The sequence below is a fragment of the Triturus cristatus genome, chromosome 3_2 (genome assembly GCF_964204655.1).
Source record: "Triturus cristatus chromosome 3_2, aTriCri1.1, whole genome shotgun sequence".
NCBI classification, from domain to species: Eukaryota; Metazoa; Chordata; class Amphibia; order Caudata; family Salamandridae; genus Triturus; species Triturus cristatus.
The window spans coordinates 440,321,884-440,337,616 of record NC_140584.1 but is presented as its reverse complement, the minus strand read 5'-3'; the positions used below and the strand labels follow the sequence as shown (position 1 = coordinate 440,337,616).

The window sequence follows — 15,733 nt, the reverse complement described above, 5'->3', positions numbered from 1 at the left end:
TTCGAAGAATCAGCTCATCTGGGTAGACGTTCAAATTCAAAGGCTTCAATGACAAACCCTAAAGCTCATTGACACTCCAGGCAGACGTTATTGGCACCAGGAAGGATGTCTTAATGGTAAGGGGCCTGAGAGGACAGTTGTGCAAAGGCTCAAAGGGTGCGCAAATCAGGAACGTCAGGGCTAGGTGAAGGCTCCACTGAGGCATGATGAAAGGAAGAGGAGGAAACATTTGTTGAAAACCTTTCAAGAACCTATGTACAATTGGGGATTGGAAGACAGATTGCTGGTCAGGCAACAGCAGAAAGGACGATATAGCCGTAAGGTAACCCTTTAAGGTGCCCAGAGCAGAGCCCTGCTGGGCCATGGAAAGAATAAAGAAAATAACCTGAGCAAGAGGAGCAGAAAGGGGGTCAGTCTGTTTTTCTGCACACCATGCCACAATCTTGCCCCAGTGGCAGGCGTATACCGTTTTAGTGAAGAGACGCCTGGCTGCCCGAATAACATCGCAGACTACTGGTGGAAGGTCGAAAGCTGTCAACTGTTGCCTCTCAATCTCCACGCAAGAAGGCAGAGTGTTGACAGGCTTGGGTGGAGAAACCTCCCCTGCTGCTGCAACAGAAGATCCTCCGGAAGAGGTAGCCTTATCAGAGGACTGATTGCCAAGCTCAACAGCTCGGGATACAAAACTCTAAGCACAGGCCGGAACCAGATGGATGGCTGGGGCCTGGTCGGCCTGACCTTCTTGAGAACTTTGGGCAGGAGTGGTATGGACAAGAAGGTATACAGGAGGCCTGAGCTCCACTCGAGGCAAAAAGTGTCTGCGAGCAAGAGCTGCCTTGGAAACTCCAGTGCACAGAACTGCTGACATTGCGCATTCTCAGTAGTGGCGAACAGATCTAACCAAGTATCTCCCCACTGCTGAAAGACCCCTGCGGATGGAGATGCCATTGGCGATCCACTACGCATCTTGAGCTAAGTTTTTCCACCCTGATGTTCAGAGAGCTCGCCAGGTGTTGAACCCTCAGGGATATGCCGCGACCCTCCAGCCATGTCCAGAGACACAGGGCCTCTTGACAAACGACCCATGAGCTGATCTCACATCACCCTGTTTGTTGCAGTAACACATAGCAGTGGTGTTGTCCATGAACACCAGCACTAGCCTTCCCTTGATGGAGGGTAGAAAGGCTTTCAATGCCAGCCGGATCACCCGGAGCTCCAGGTGGTTGATCTGGAGTTAGGATTTCACCGAAGATCAGAGGCCTTCTATCTCCACCTCTACCAGATGGCTGCCCCATCCCAGGAGTAACACATCTGTCACCAATGTCAGATCTAGATGGGGTAGGGAGAGGGGTTTGTCGATGACCCTTTGTGGTTTGTTAACCACCACTGCAGATCTTTTGCAGTTGCCTCCGAGATAGGGACCATGTCAGATAGATTTCTCTGATGCTGCGCCCACTGGAACTCCAGGTCACATTGCTAAGCCCACTTATGGCAGCGGGAATGCATCATAAGCAGGATGTAGTAGGCCATTAGGCCCAGCAGCTTCAGAGTCCATCTCACCCAAACCCAGGCGAGAGGCTGAAAAATCAGTATCATAGCCTGAATATCCTGGACTCGCCGCTCGTGAGGATAGGTCCGAAACTTAGCTGTCTACAGAACAGCTTTGATCAAGGGAGCGTCTGATAGGAAGTCAGGTGGGACTTCGGCATGTTGATAGTGAACCCCGGCGAGAGCAAGAGGTTCACCGTAGTCTGAAGGTGGGAGATGACTACTGGGTGCGAACCCACCTTTCACAGCCAGTCGTCGAGGTAGGTGAAGACTGAAATCCCCAACCTCAGCAGATGAGCTGCGACCATTGCCATCACCTTGGTGAACACCCGAGGGGAGCTGATAAGGCAGTAGAGGAGCACAGCAAACTGAAAATGCTTGTGGCACACCGTGTATCGCAGATAGCGTCTGTAGTCAGCAGGAAAAGGATGTGGAAATAAGCGTACTTCAAGTCCAATGTTACTATCCAGTCTCCCGGGTCCAGTGCAGGAACACCTGTGAAAGCATGAGCATTCTGAATTTCTCCTTCTTCAAGAAGAGGTTGAAAATGCATAGATCGATAACAGGACCTCGCCTTTTTTGGTGCCAGAAAGTAGAGGGAATAATAACCACGACCTACTTCTGACGCGAGCACTCTGTCTTTGTCTACCTTGGCCATGAGAGCCTGCAATTCTTGATGGAGTATGAAGAGGTGGTCCTTCGTCTGCCAGTCGTTGGTGGGTAGGATGGGCTGAGGGGGAGAGTAGTCCCTTTGGAAAACTTGAGGTACCCATCGATCTGATGTTACTGACCGCTAGTGGGAGAGGTGATAGCGTATCCTCCCTCCTACTTGGTGCCCATCATGATCTGAGGGAGAACTAAAGAGGCTTGGAGGCAACAGCTGCTGGGAGGTTGTAGATGACCTGACCGCTGGCCACCTGTCATACATGGTCGCTGGGACTTGCGCCCTTGGCCACGAAAAGGCTGGCAAGCCTGTTGGCTGTGGTGGCTGGGAGGGTAAGAGCGCAGTTAGGAGATCCCTTCCGAAGCCACAAAAATGAGGAAGGCGGATTGAGGTGGATGAGGGGCCATAGACCACCCCAAGTACCTGGCCGTATCTCTGCTGTCCTTTAAGTGCACGAGCGTTGAATTTGCCTTCTCTCCAAATAGGCGAGAGTCATCAAAGGGCATGTCCATGAGGTACATCCCCTGAAAAGACAGATGTTCTCAGCCAGACGTGGCACTGCAATGCTATCAATCATAAATTCACTTACCTAGCAAGTTGGCCGTGTCAAATCCACATCCGATAGAGAACTTTGTAACATCTCTCCCATCTGCAACTACCTGACAGAGTATGGCCCAGGCCTCCTCCGGACCATAGGCAGCACTTGCGCAACAGACTCCCAAAGAGTATGGGAATAAAAGCCCAATAGACACGCAGTGTTCCCAACCGCAATGTCAGGCTGGTGGAAGAGCAGATTCTCTGACCGAAGGTATCTAGCATCTTGGATTCCATATTCAGTAGAGTGATAGGGAACGAACCAAAGTGACTATTGGATGAGGAAGCTTGGACCACAAAGATCTCCAGGGTGGGGTGCTGGGTAGGAAAACTGGGATCCTCAGGAGCAGGGCGATGAAAGCGGGCAATCACCCTATTCACAGGAGCCCTTGTGCAGGGCTTGGACCAGGCCCAAGGAGGACATTTGTAAGGGCTTCATTAAAAGGGACTAAGGGTTCTGAGGGGGAAACTCCAGACTGAAAAACTTCAGTCACATTAGTTTTGACTGCTACTGAGGGCAAGTTAAGGTTTAAGACCTCAGCCGCCCTACGCACCACCATAGCAAAAGAGGCTCCCTCTTCTGAAGTTAAATTAGGCGGGGAAATCACACTAGTCTTAGGTGAGGTATCTAACTCACTGGCCTGTCTCAGATCTTCATACCAGTTGTCCTCCTACACTGGTTCTTCTTGATTAAGGTCCAAAGACCACTCCCAAACGTCTCCGGGGATGCAAATTAAATAAGGTACTGGCTCTGCTCCGGGGAGAAAGTTCTCGGTTGGTATCAGACAACGCCCATCCGCCTCCGTGTCGGAGTCTGTCTGACAATGGAAATGGCGCCACCCAGGGAATTGGCACTGGAGTAGCCGCCGAGGAAGGTCTCACTGGCGACTCATCTCTAGATCCAGCAAGGGCTCCTTGGGGTCCGACTGGCGCTGAGGGCGAACCAGCAGGCGTATTCCCAGTAGGGGCCCCTCCCACACCCATGGAGCCCTAAAGTGCTCCAGAGTGGCCGGGCTGCCCAAAAATGAGATGCATGGCCTCATAAAATTCCTTCAATTGGGTTGGGGTGCACCGGGAAAATCTGGGAAGCAGGGAGTTAACCTAGGATCATGCACCATCGACTTGCAAGCCTAGAGTGCAGATGCTCCTGTGTCTCATCGGATGAATTCCACAGCCGAGGGGAAGTCAAAGAGCGTTTGGATTTCTTTAACTACTTATGCTTGCGGGACTTCCAACTTCCCTGAAGACTTTGAATGTGAGGATGAACATCGAGACAGGCTTTGTGAACAGTCCCAGGACCTCCCAGGCTGACGGGACCTCTAGAGTTGAGCAAGTGCCTTGGGGTGCATGGCACAGCACTCCGAACATGCCTTGGTGTCGAGTCCCGGCTCCAGGTATCACACCAAGTAGGATCTGTCACGGACATTTGCCAATGATAGACTCCACATTGTTTGAAATCAGCCAATTTCTTGGGTGACATCCTCATATTAGGAAATAAATCTCACAAACACTGACTAAGTTGAAAAATTCAGTCAAAACGTGATTGAGGGGTAGTTCAATTCAGATCAACGTTAACTGGGGCAGAAAGAAAAGAACTGACATCAGCACACCAAAGTGGTACCTATGTGGGTACCGCGGACATCACTTGTGGCATGGACAACTTCTCATACCGGTGCGAGGGGCACTGCTAGTAGATCTTCCGCATCCAGCCTGACATCTGGGGATATTTAAAGGTAAGGGATCTGAGGCTAGAAGTCCCTATCAGATCCATAACTACTGAAGAGTTCTTAGCTTACTCAATATTTTTAATCCAAAAAGCCTTACTTTTGTTAAGCAAGAAAATAATTTTTTTAACATTTTGGTAAAGAGACTTTTTCTATAGTCTGGGTGTTTGTGTTTCCACCAAAATATGTCTGCCAGGAACTTTGTTTTTCCCCGTTTAGTCAAAAGGCTGTATAGTGATCCAAGTTTAAGGCACAGCAGCTACAAGTCTTATAAAAGAAAGAAGGGCCGCCCTCAAGAGGTGGAGGATGCAGAGTATGTGAGAAATTAAAGTGTACCTTGAGCTGGCAATGAAGGCGCCTGGGACCCATAGAGGGACAGGATGGAATCTTTGGACATCTTCTTTCCAGACTCTTCAGCTTTACTGCCAGACTCAGGAAACAGATTCAGGTTCTCAGGGACGGAGCAGGAGCTTCCAGTGATGGGTGCAGAAGGAAGTACCTAGGAAAAGTGACAAATTATACAGAAGGATGTCAGATACTTTCAATGTATTTGCATAACACTCAAACCTTGTGCCAGTAGGTTGCAGATAATGGAATCACAAGGCTGTTTCTTTCCAAGAAGCTGAAATCCGCAGAGAAACTCAGAGTAAATTAATGAACTCTAATATTTTTCCACTTTAAATGGTTTTACACCCCTCATCTGAGTTTCGCACTCAAAGCAGTTAGAAATAAAGGTGCTAAGCGTACAGGCACAGGGTACTATGAACCTCCAATAGTAGATTGTGCTACACAATTCTAAAAACAAATCAAAATGAAAATGGAGGATATGTATCTTGAACTAGATAGAACTAGCTGTGGATATACTGACAATACAAGCTGATAATCTAGATATAGTTGTGATAAATGAAACAGTGAAAACACTAACTCATTTAGCTATGATTATATGGACAGATGTACAGGTATGTATTTTGTCTCTCTTGCTGTATCTGAACATCCATATTAGATAGATACATAATGAGAAACTGTAATATGGCCCCATTTTGCTTTTGAGCGATTCTGATGACATTATAAACCAAAACGGCAAGTAGTTTGTAAGTGCCACCAGAACATGGCAATAAAGGACCATATTACAGGCTAAGTATGTATTTTTATATTACATGTTTCTTGTGAGGGAGGTAGCTTGAAAAGGTATATTTCAAAGAGAAAAAAATAACTAAAATGCTGGACTATAGTGCTTTGCTGTCTCTAGGAAAAAGAGAAGAAAAGTACTGACCTATGGGGTTAATCATGTAGTAAAGAACGTAGAATGTAAAAAAGAAAACACCCTTTGGTGTGTTAAAAAAAGCATTGTCTGTAGAAGTTGAAAGACTTTTAACCATGTTCCCTGGAAGGTGACTGGAACAAGAATGTTCAGGTTTGGGCCATCATTTGTGAAAAAAAATCTTGATTAAACAATAGACAGCAGTAAAGCTGCGGAGAGCGTTTTGGGACTGTTCTATGGCAGCAAAACACATATTTCACAACGAACTGCGAAAATGTTCAGTCCCTAAAATGTTCAGTCCCTGTGAAATTTAGGGTTTTTAATACTACTGCATTGTGTGCAATAAAAAGGACCTACAAGCTATAAATGTTTACAGTATGTATCTAATTAGGTTTAGAGTTTAATATGCATGTATTACCGTTGTGCGAGTGGGGGTCATGATTCAAAAGAGGTGAAAACTCGAGTAGGTCAAGATGCCCCTTCCAGTCTCTCAACAATTGTAATAAAAGGCATATTACACTCAGTGGATCTGCATATATGAGAACAAGGGTTTAGCCCTATGCACTCACAAAATACTGTATTAATTTAGCTGAATTGTGGAAAGAACATAGAATTTGCTTCACACAGCAGTAGCAAATGAGTAAACTTGTGTTTACAATATACTGGATAAAGTACACACTGCAGTACATAATAAGAATATTGCAAGTCACCGAGGAGTTTCGTTGACAATGTAGAGCAGGGGTCTCCAACCTTTTCTGTAGTGAGGGCTACTTCTGCTCAAGGAAAGTCTTCCTGAGCTACTAGCAAATTTTATACCTGTAAAATAGTGACTACAACTACACTATGACCACCCAAAGCAAGATTTTCAGTAATTACCACCCAAGTATACCAAGTGCGGTTACCAGCAGAAATGCTGGGATAAAGTTCTTCAGGACGGTTAGAGGGGAGGCAACCTAGGGTGAGGTACAGTCAGGATACAGCCCCAGGGGAAGACCCACCTGCAGAGGATATAAATTACCCTCATTGCACCAGGGTCGAAACGTCGATACTCTCCCCCAGTGGGCCTGTACCAGATATCATCCCAGCCTGCCTTTTCACAGATGAATGCTCTCTGTGCATCATCAGAAAATCATGAAATGAATATTTGTAAATCCATAAGGGACTGGCCTATCTGTAAAACTGGTGCCACTATGAACCATGTCCAGTTTTACTAAGGATACCAGAATGTGTAATTGATTGGTTATTTGAATTTGCCTTTTGGATTCCCCTCCTTTATACCTGTCCTACCTCACGAACACTTTCCTTTTTCACACTCTCCTTGGAGCAACCTCTTTCTCTATTTGGAGCATTGAATATGGTGATCTGTTATACAAGTAACTAAATAATAAACAGTCACTATTGGAGCGATATTTTGTGCCTTTGTGTCTCTTGAGGATATACTTGTTTGCATTGTAAAGAAAATGGTGGTACATTAATGATACAATGCTAATTCTATATGTACTGGATGCCCTTTGACTAATGAATGTTTTTCATAACTGAATTGTAGCTTTAAAGAAGTCTAGGACCGTTGTTTCCTATACCAATCTATATCCAGGTCTGTTGACAATTGTGGGTTACCCCATTATATCATAATGGATGCTCACCATAGCACCACGGATGCCTGGATTATGCCAGTAATGCCCACCATTATACTGGGGCCACAATTGTGCCAAGGCTGGAAACCAGAAGGATAAGGGATAAGACCACATATCAGTCATGACCATTAAGATGCCAGGAATAGGTACATATAGGCCAGTCATGCTCAGAGTAGGTCTATGATGGCTGCCAGCAAACCACAACTAGACCAAAAATACCAAAATAGTCAAGGATGACCATAATTATGCCATTGGCACTATTATGTCAGCAATGGACACAATTATGCCAAATATAACACTTTTATCATGGGGCTAGCATATATATTTGGCGGTTCTTGGCACCAGGCATAGTTTCAGGAAGCAATAGTGTTTATTATGGGCACACACCTAAATGTTGATGAATCTCTTAATTTTCTCTGGTCTGGATCATACCCTGTTCTCCTCAGGTCTTGAGCTGATCATGCATCTAACTGACACATTTTCACTCTGACTCCTGCAGTCCCGCACGTTGGTGGGTCAGCACCGATTACAGCTCGGGCTATTGCTGCCATACTTTTTTGATGGTGCACTGTTCACACACGTGACTGATAAAGGAGGGACTACAACATGGTCAATCTCCTTGTGGCTCAATTATATTGAGATTGGATACAAACTTTCATGTAGCAGGTCCTATTAGCTGGCACAGTGTGTGTTCGAGTATTAGTATGAGTTACTGTGACAAGTTTGGCTGGCTGTCACTCTTAGGGTCTTGAGATGATCAGTGCTGCCTTCTTTAATAAGCACCTACTCTGAAATTGATGCTGGGCTTGACTTCACCTCAGAGAGCTACTTTGAAGGTACTGGCGAGCTACCAGTAGCTCCTGAGCTACTCGTTGGAGACCCCTGATGTAGAGGAATGAGTTGCTAAAAGGTCATGGAATCCTAAGGTGACTTGCAATTTCCTTATAATATATGACAGAGAAACGTTATTCCTTATAATACATGGTTACACCAACACCCTTCCCACTCACTGCTTAACTCCTTAGTGTGTTGCTCTTTCATATGAAATATGGGAAGACTAAACAATAAAAAGCAGTTAGATATTTGTTGCAAAAAGATTTTACAATCAGTTTGCCAGATTTCTTTTTTTTTTTTTTAAACGCTCTAGCTCAGAACAAGTATAAACCTGCATAGAGATTTCTCGCATAAATATGTTGCCATAAATAGCTCCTTTCTGCTAGTCGCTGTTCATTTTAAAAAAACAGATCAAAAGAAGAAAAGGCAGGTTTTGCTTTTGTTGTCTAAACTGCAGCTTTAATTATGTTGTGTTCCCTCCCTTTTCTCTTGGATGCTGGGTGTGGCAGGAGACATTATTATTATGAGGTCAGAACTCCATTGTAATGCCTTATTACAGATTAGGCGCTATGTCATTTATTTCCTACAGGGGACTAGAGAGGTCACAAAGTGCCTGTAATAAAGAAATTAGAGATAGGCTTTAGGGCCGGACTGGCAGTAGCGGGCACCGGGCATTTTCCTGGTGGGCTGGAAGGGTGGGGGCTGGTTTACAAGCAGTGGAGACCAGTTTTGCAGCAGTGCTGAAATATAGGCCCCCTGTAACAAACGGTAGCAGTGCTTCTCACTACCACTACCACACCACCTCCACACCCCACCCCCGGGGCAGGTCCAGCTGTATTGGGTTCCCAGTCCAGCCCTGATAGGCTTCTATACAGCAATTACAGGATCCCATGTATTAGAATATGGTTTGAAATATAGAATGTTTAACACCGCTAAAGGCATATGATGGAGATCTAATTGTACACCAATACAACATCTAGATGCAAACATTTCAATAAATAGGATGTGCATTCATAAAACATTCAATCTCTGAGAGCATTTTACCCCTCTTTGCTGGTGTGAAGATTCCACTATTCAACAAACCAGGTTAATCTCATAAGCTTTTGGCAACTACAAAACAAATACCTAAATCTCTCATTGGAGGTCTGCCATATTTAACATCATGATAAATAATTCTGCCATGTGTAAATAATCTTGTCATAACATTAGGCCTATGCACAACGAAGAGGTGAACGATCTGTGACAATTCTACTCTACAGGAAGAAGGTCCACTGTCTTCACTATTGAAACAGGATATTTAAACACAAGTTTCATTATAGTAAGTTCCTTATTTTTCTCTCCCATCTTAATATAACTTTTTTACCACTGCATTCCATATATGGCACTTTCAGAGCAAAGTTGTAAAAGATTTTCAGATCTGCAATCAAAGGCTACACAGACAGACAGATAAAGGTGTGAGGATATTTCTATGAAATAATTCAAGCTCTGGACACCACAGAACCTTAATTTTGTCAGTGATTCCTTCCTTTTAAAGCTATTTACCCAAAGGCACCAGGTATATTAGACATGAGGTTAAGGTCTTTGATACCCATATTTCTGTTAGAGCTGCAAAACCCCCCTCCAACACGGCCTCTGCAGTTAAAAGGGTGGCAAAATAGAAATTAATTAATAAACTTGACCGATTAAACAAAGGATAAGAGATGAATGTGATACGATGCTAATGAAATTCCATTTTGATTAAGGTAGTAGTTTCCTATTATCACACACTGGAGTTTGATACCGCTAAAGAAATCGGAGTCGCGCGTCTTGACAAATATTTTTACAAACAGGGAGCAGACCCATGTATGACATTAATACAGTAAAAACACATTAAGAAGTAAAAGAAAATGTGAAAAATGCCATTAATTGGGGTGCAGAGGAGTTAGAGGTTCAGTAAATCATAACAGTGGGGCAACATGATAATAAACATCCATGGGTGGAAGACTTGCAATCCGGATATGCAATCGCCTTGCTGGGCCCCAGGTTGCTCTTCCAGGACAAACAATTCTGAGAAGGTAGACCGGCCAGGTAGGTCATCGAGTCATTATGATAAATTATTCCTGCTCGCTATTCACACCCCCAACTCACTCAAACTCCTACAGCCTTGTTTGAAATTCTCACTGAGCAAAGTACAGTCACTGCTCTGGCGGCAACCCAAAGGAGGACTCAATAACTCCCGCCCTCTGCAAGTTACGGAAAAGAAGCAAATAACTCAAAGAGAATTACAGTAAGTTCAGAGACACACAAAGACTTCAACAAGCAAGCATCCAAGGATCTGTTCTACCATGCTACAACAATTGCTTTTATTTACCATACTAGTCCACACACGATCCCCACCTTACTAGAGTCCGAGAAAGAGATAGACGAGGGAGGACCAAAAAGATCTAATTCGTTTTGCAGCTTGTTGCTGGGCTTTCCATTTGGGACGCTGTTGTTGACTGGTGTGTCTAAGGAAGTAAGAAAAGAGAGAAGTTAGAAGTTGCTACTGAAAACACACTCTGCAGAGGCCAATTAAGAGGCGCAAAGGATCTCGGGACACTGAGCATCCATCTGTGTATCTGTGTAACACTTACAGTGGAGCATTTTCTTTTTTTTTTTTTTTTTTTTTTTACTTACCATAATGATGGTTACCCTTTTGAGTACAATAAAAATGTTTACCATCTTTGGGAGGTTTGAGAGGAGGGGCACTTTTCACTAGTTATAGGTTTAGCAGTCTTTAGTGATCTTTCTACTAAAATATGACAAATAGTATGAACATTAGCCTCAGAGGAGGCTCCCCTGCGGGAATAAAAACCCTGCCAGCCCGCGCTCTAGATGAAAGTGGTTCTCTCGAAGTCATGCATTGCAAGTCATCAACTCACACTGTGGGTGCATGGGTTCTCCATGGCTGCATCACAACACTGATTGTGAGCTACACTTAAAACCAAAACGGAGAACTAAGTCTGTTATGTGTTTTGTTAGGTTTAAAAGATTGACCTCGGACCAGAGATCTGAAGCAGTTATCTTTCATAGTAACATGTTCTGATTATTCCCAATCTGTAAATCTTCATCACTCTTGGCATCTTCCATAGATTGACATATTTAGACAACTCCCAGTCAGTAAATCTTCAGCACATTATATTGTAGTATTAACAGAACTGAATGCAGTAACAACCCTTGCTTTAGGACCAACTGTGCTTCTGCCTATTAGTGGGGACCCTAAACACTACTCACGAAGATCTTCTGCAGGCTGTAGGCAACTACTGTGCTATATCTCACCAGGAGAACTCTTTGTCACATTTTTAATGTATGAAAGATACCAACATGGAGAACTGTAGTTAAGGGCAAAGAACCTTTTTTTCCTCCAGCCTAGTTTCTTTCGTATAGATCTTTGTATAGAGTAAAAAGCATCACATAAAGCAGCAAATAAACAGTAGTAAGGGTCATATGTCTGGAATACACTCTGCAACTATTGTTTCTCTACAGTGCTTGACATTCTAGTAGTAGTGCTTATGAAATGTGTGGCAGCTGTCGTGCTGCTGTTTTGCAACGGTCTTGCAGAAGGAACTACTGCTGCTGTTCTGCTTGCAGAAAGGGCAGATACACTTACAAGCAGCAGTTAGGTTGCCTAAAAACAATGTTGTTTTTAGGCAATTCTGCTTCTATGCGCTTACCCAGACCTTAGCGCCAACATTCCAAGTCTAGGTTGAGTGTATTTGTGTGTGTGGCATGCATTATGCGTGCGAGCGACCCAGAGTAATGGAGAACTGTGGGATTCATTTTGGGGTATTTAGCTCGTGTGAAGAATAAAAATACGTGTCGTTAATGAAGTTAAGTACTAGGCTGAACAACCTTTTATTTAAAGGTGTGTATTTTGAGTGGTGAACTTGAGAACCTCTACTCTCCCTCCCCGAGAAGCCGGTTACATCTCGCCATCACTACCAGAGAGTTAAATGCTGAACGGGCTATACTTCACCCAGTATGCAAAGTTGGACAGACCTCGGGAGAGGGAAATTACCTCAGCCCCAGTGGCTGTGGCCCAGTTTTACCCTGCTTGGCCATGACCTCCCGAACTGGGTCTGACATATGCATTCTGGTTCATCTTGATGTTCATAGTTCCTGTCCGAAGATCCTTTCTACCTGGGCGACCAGGCTGTATTACTGCTGTATTCTCTATTATTTTGCTTCCAATAAAGAATTGCAAAAACAAAAAGAAAAATGCATAGTCTAGAGCTTGCATGGTCATAAATGGATCAATAAAGGGCAACGTCATAAGTACCTTCAATTACACTAGATATTTTACTCAATACTGGAGTAGCAAGGCTTCAAACAAGCTTTGTTTCACTGGTCTGCTTTAATCTGCAACACATTCCTGGACAGTAAACCCATGCCAGTCAACACAGCACACCTCTAAGATCAGTTACAAATGTTGATCTTTCAGCACTTGTCAAGTAGTTCACAGGCAAACCATAACAAAAAGCAGGTGGCTTACCTAAACCCAGCAAGTCCATGACTGGTTGGGCTGCTTTGAGGGGAACAGATTTGGATGGAGCAGGGTCCTCCTTCTTAAGAGTCTAGAGAAAAACACATAAACATGCCTAATTAACCATTTTCTCAGTCTCCGAGAATCCCATTTTGAAAATTCTGCAATGAACAAAAATCGAGCAAGGAATGCAGTTATAAACACACCAATGAGAATTTAAAAAAAGTGTCCTTACATGTATACCACACCCATCAAAAGGCCCACATTCAATTACCATTTTCACTTTTTCAAAGACTACTGGCGCCTTCCTGGTCTCTGGTGGTGGTTCGGCACTCTGTGAATCCGTTGGCTCTTTCTACGATGGGATGAGGGGAAAAAAGATTTAAAAGAATTAAATCAAGTATGCAAGATTTAAACCAATAATCATAAAAAAAAAAAAAAAAAAAAACAGAGGCAGGAATTAAAGTTCTATGTGATATTGGAGAGACGTTCACACTGGCCTCTGAAATAATGAAGGGCGAACTTGCGCGAACCAAGTGCACCCGGACCTTCTCCACACTGTTCAGGTCTGACCATGTTTGCATGGGGGTGTTGGGGAAGGGAATATAAAGGCTTGGGGTGGCAGTTAGTTCAAAGGCATGGGGATACTGAACGGCAGATGGAGACTGGATGGTGAAAGAGTGCAGATAAGCAGAAGAAGAGTGGGTAGACTGAGCCGCAGCTAAAGAGGGAGGTATTTAGGGTCACGCAAGGTTTGTGAGAAGCAGAGATGGTTGACATTACAAGCACAGAGTGAGGAGAGAAATTGCCATGGAGCTGTGGAAGGAGTTTGAGTAGCTGGAGGAGGTTTATTTTATTTAAAACTTTTATCCATTAAAGAAAACCAAGATACTGGCCTCGATCACTTCTGTAAAGTACATGTACAGCTATCAATCAAAGATCGCCTCCATCGCTTTGCAAAATTTGTTTTTACCTCAACAGGATGTTTAATTCTTTCTTACAATCTCTGCAAAACCTGCTGCAGTATACTTCCAGGGGTGAGGAAGTTCTGAATTTGCCAACAACCACATCCCTCTCAACTCATCTTTAGCCAATAAACCAAACAGCAGTCATAGTACCAAAATAACAATCCCAATCGAGGAACACCTTGAACATTCCTGCTCCAGTGTGAAGCCAGCTTCTCGCCTTTCTCCTCACTAACATAACATGCAACAACGTGTCTTTGGAAAGCGCACAGTCACCCGGGACGGCGCTTTGGCACAGTATTATAAATTATCGTTACCCAACTGAACGTTACTCATTTTATCGACCTCGGAAAATGATACAGTGGACCAGCAGGAATTTCCACCTGTGACCACTCAGCCAAACACACGTTCCTTCAGGGGAGGAGTTTGATTCCCGTGCCACCAGACCGACTCATTAACATGCTCATACTGTCTTTTTAATTGGGTCACTTTCTGATGTCCATTCTTTTATCAATCAAATATATTGCCTATCTACATCATTCAGATATATGGTTTCAAAGCCTCCAAAGTCTCCATTAGCACTAAACAGGGGTCTCCTAAATGCCACACTCCAAAAAATTCAGCAATATATCTCATCATCATGCCAACAGGTTAATGGTACTTTTCCATTTTAGTTGAAATGCCATCCACCTGCTCCAGCCCCACTTGACATAGCTGAAGCTTGTTATCTACTCTTTTCGTCAGAACAAAGCACATGGCAGAGGGGGCAGCTGAGTGACCGAGGATTTTTTGATGCAGTATTACAATACTTCTGCAATGGAGTTGACAAAGTGCAAAAAAAGAGGCTGGATGCTAGAATTTGTAAGGGTTTAGAGGGATGTATGGAGGTGAGATGCAGTGTGAAACCAGGGTTTGTAGGAAAGCGACCAATAAACGGCAGCTTCAGTAACACTCACCCGATAAGCGTTTATGTCCACACTTCTATCCAGGTATTTCTTCTTCTCATATTTCTCTCGGATGAATGATTCTACTGATCTGAGAATGTGTGATTAAGGTTAAATCATAAACAGACTGGAAGCCATTCCAGAATGGCAAACTAAGACAAGAATGGATTCAAACAAGTCAGAAGAACAAACCAAGTTAAAAGCAAGACCTAGAAACATCACATGTTGAATTACAATAGCATCCTAAGATAAGAAATACTGCATACAATTTAACCGATGTTCACATACACTAACCATACTGGGGGATGCTGGCAACCATTAGCTCCCTCCCCAGGACAAGGGGAATGAAACTGAAGACTGACTGGATATCTCTATAAGAGGGGCCGGATCACAGAAATACATGCAAAACTGCATCTTCAGGTGTACTTTACAGTGCGCAATGAATAAAATTTAAAAAGAAAACGCTAAAGGTAGAATGTGGCACAAGTGTTTTAAATTTTCTGTGGGGTGCACTGGCATTTTGAAGTACAAAGGTGGTAGCAATCCCAAAGGTATACAGAAATGTACTCAAAGGACTGCTGTTTTGCAGTTCCCTGATAAACAGTCTAGCAAGGAACACTGTTCACATCTGTAACTGACTGCCTCAACTTTCATGGTGCTGGGAACACATGGGTGCTAGTCATTCATAGGAGCTTCACACATGCAGTGTTCATATAAACTTTGGTGAGGTGTCAGAGCATGGCTGTGAGGTTCAGTCTTATAAGGCTATGGGGTTTCCACAGTCAGAAAGCTCGACTTTCGCCTTGCTAGACTTCGCACCCAATAGAGGGAGTCAACTTAAACCCTTACCTACCTGCTCTCCACAGTTACATTGTCAAGTGCAAACACTTCTGAAATCAAAGCATGATACATTCAATTCACTTTGTAAAACTACTCCATATAGGATTACCTTTGGCATCCGCATTTATCATGGTTTCCGTTCATTATTCCACCCACACCATCTTGTCAATTCACAACAACCTCCAAACCGACATCATTTTATTCCAATACATGCACCAATGTAA

At 43.8% G+C, this 15,733-nt stretch overlaps 1 protein-coding gene across 1 annotated transcript in view; it reads right to left on the bottom strand.

Annotated features, from left to right (window-relative positions):
• SMAP2 (small ArfGAP2) overlaps positions 1–15,733 on the bottom strand; it is a 152,980-nt gene that overhangs the window by 38,602 nt on the left and 98,645 nt on the right. The window contains exons 4-8 of the mRNA XM_085648026.1: positions 14,682–14,760; positions 13,035–13,115; positions 12,770–12,851; positions 10,636–10,745; positions 4,867–5,029 (exon numbers count right to left, since the gene is read on the bottom strand). Coding sequence (XP_085504152.1) covers positions 4,867–5,029; positions 10,636–10,745; positions 12,770–12,851; positions 13,035–13,115; positions 14,682–14,760 — 515 coding nt within the window. The remainder of the gene's footprint in view (positions 1–4,866; positions 5,030–10,635; positions 10,746–12,769; positions 12,852–13,034; positions 13,116–14,681; positions 14,761–15,733) is intronic.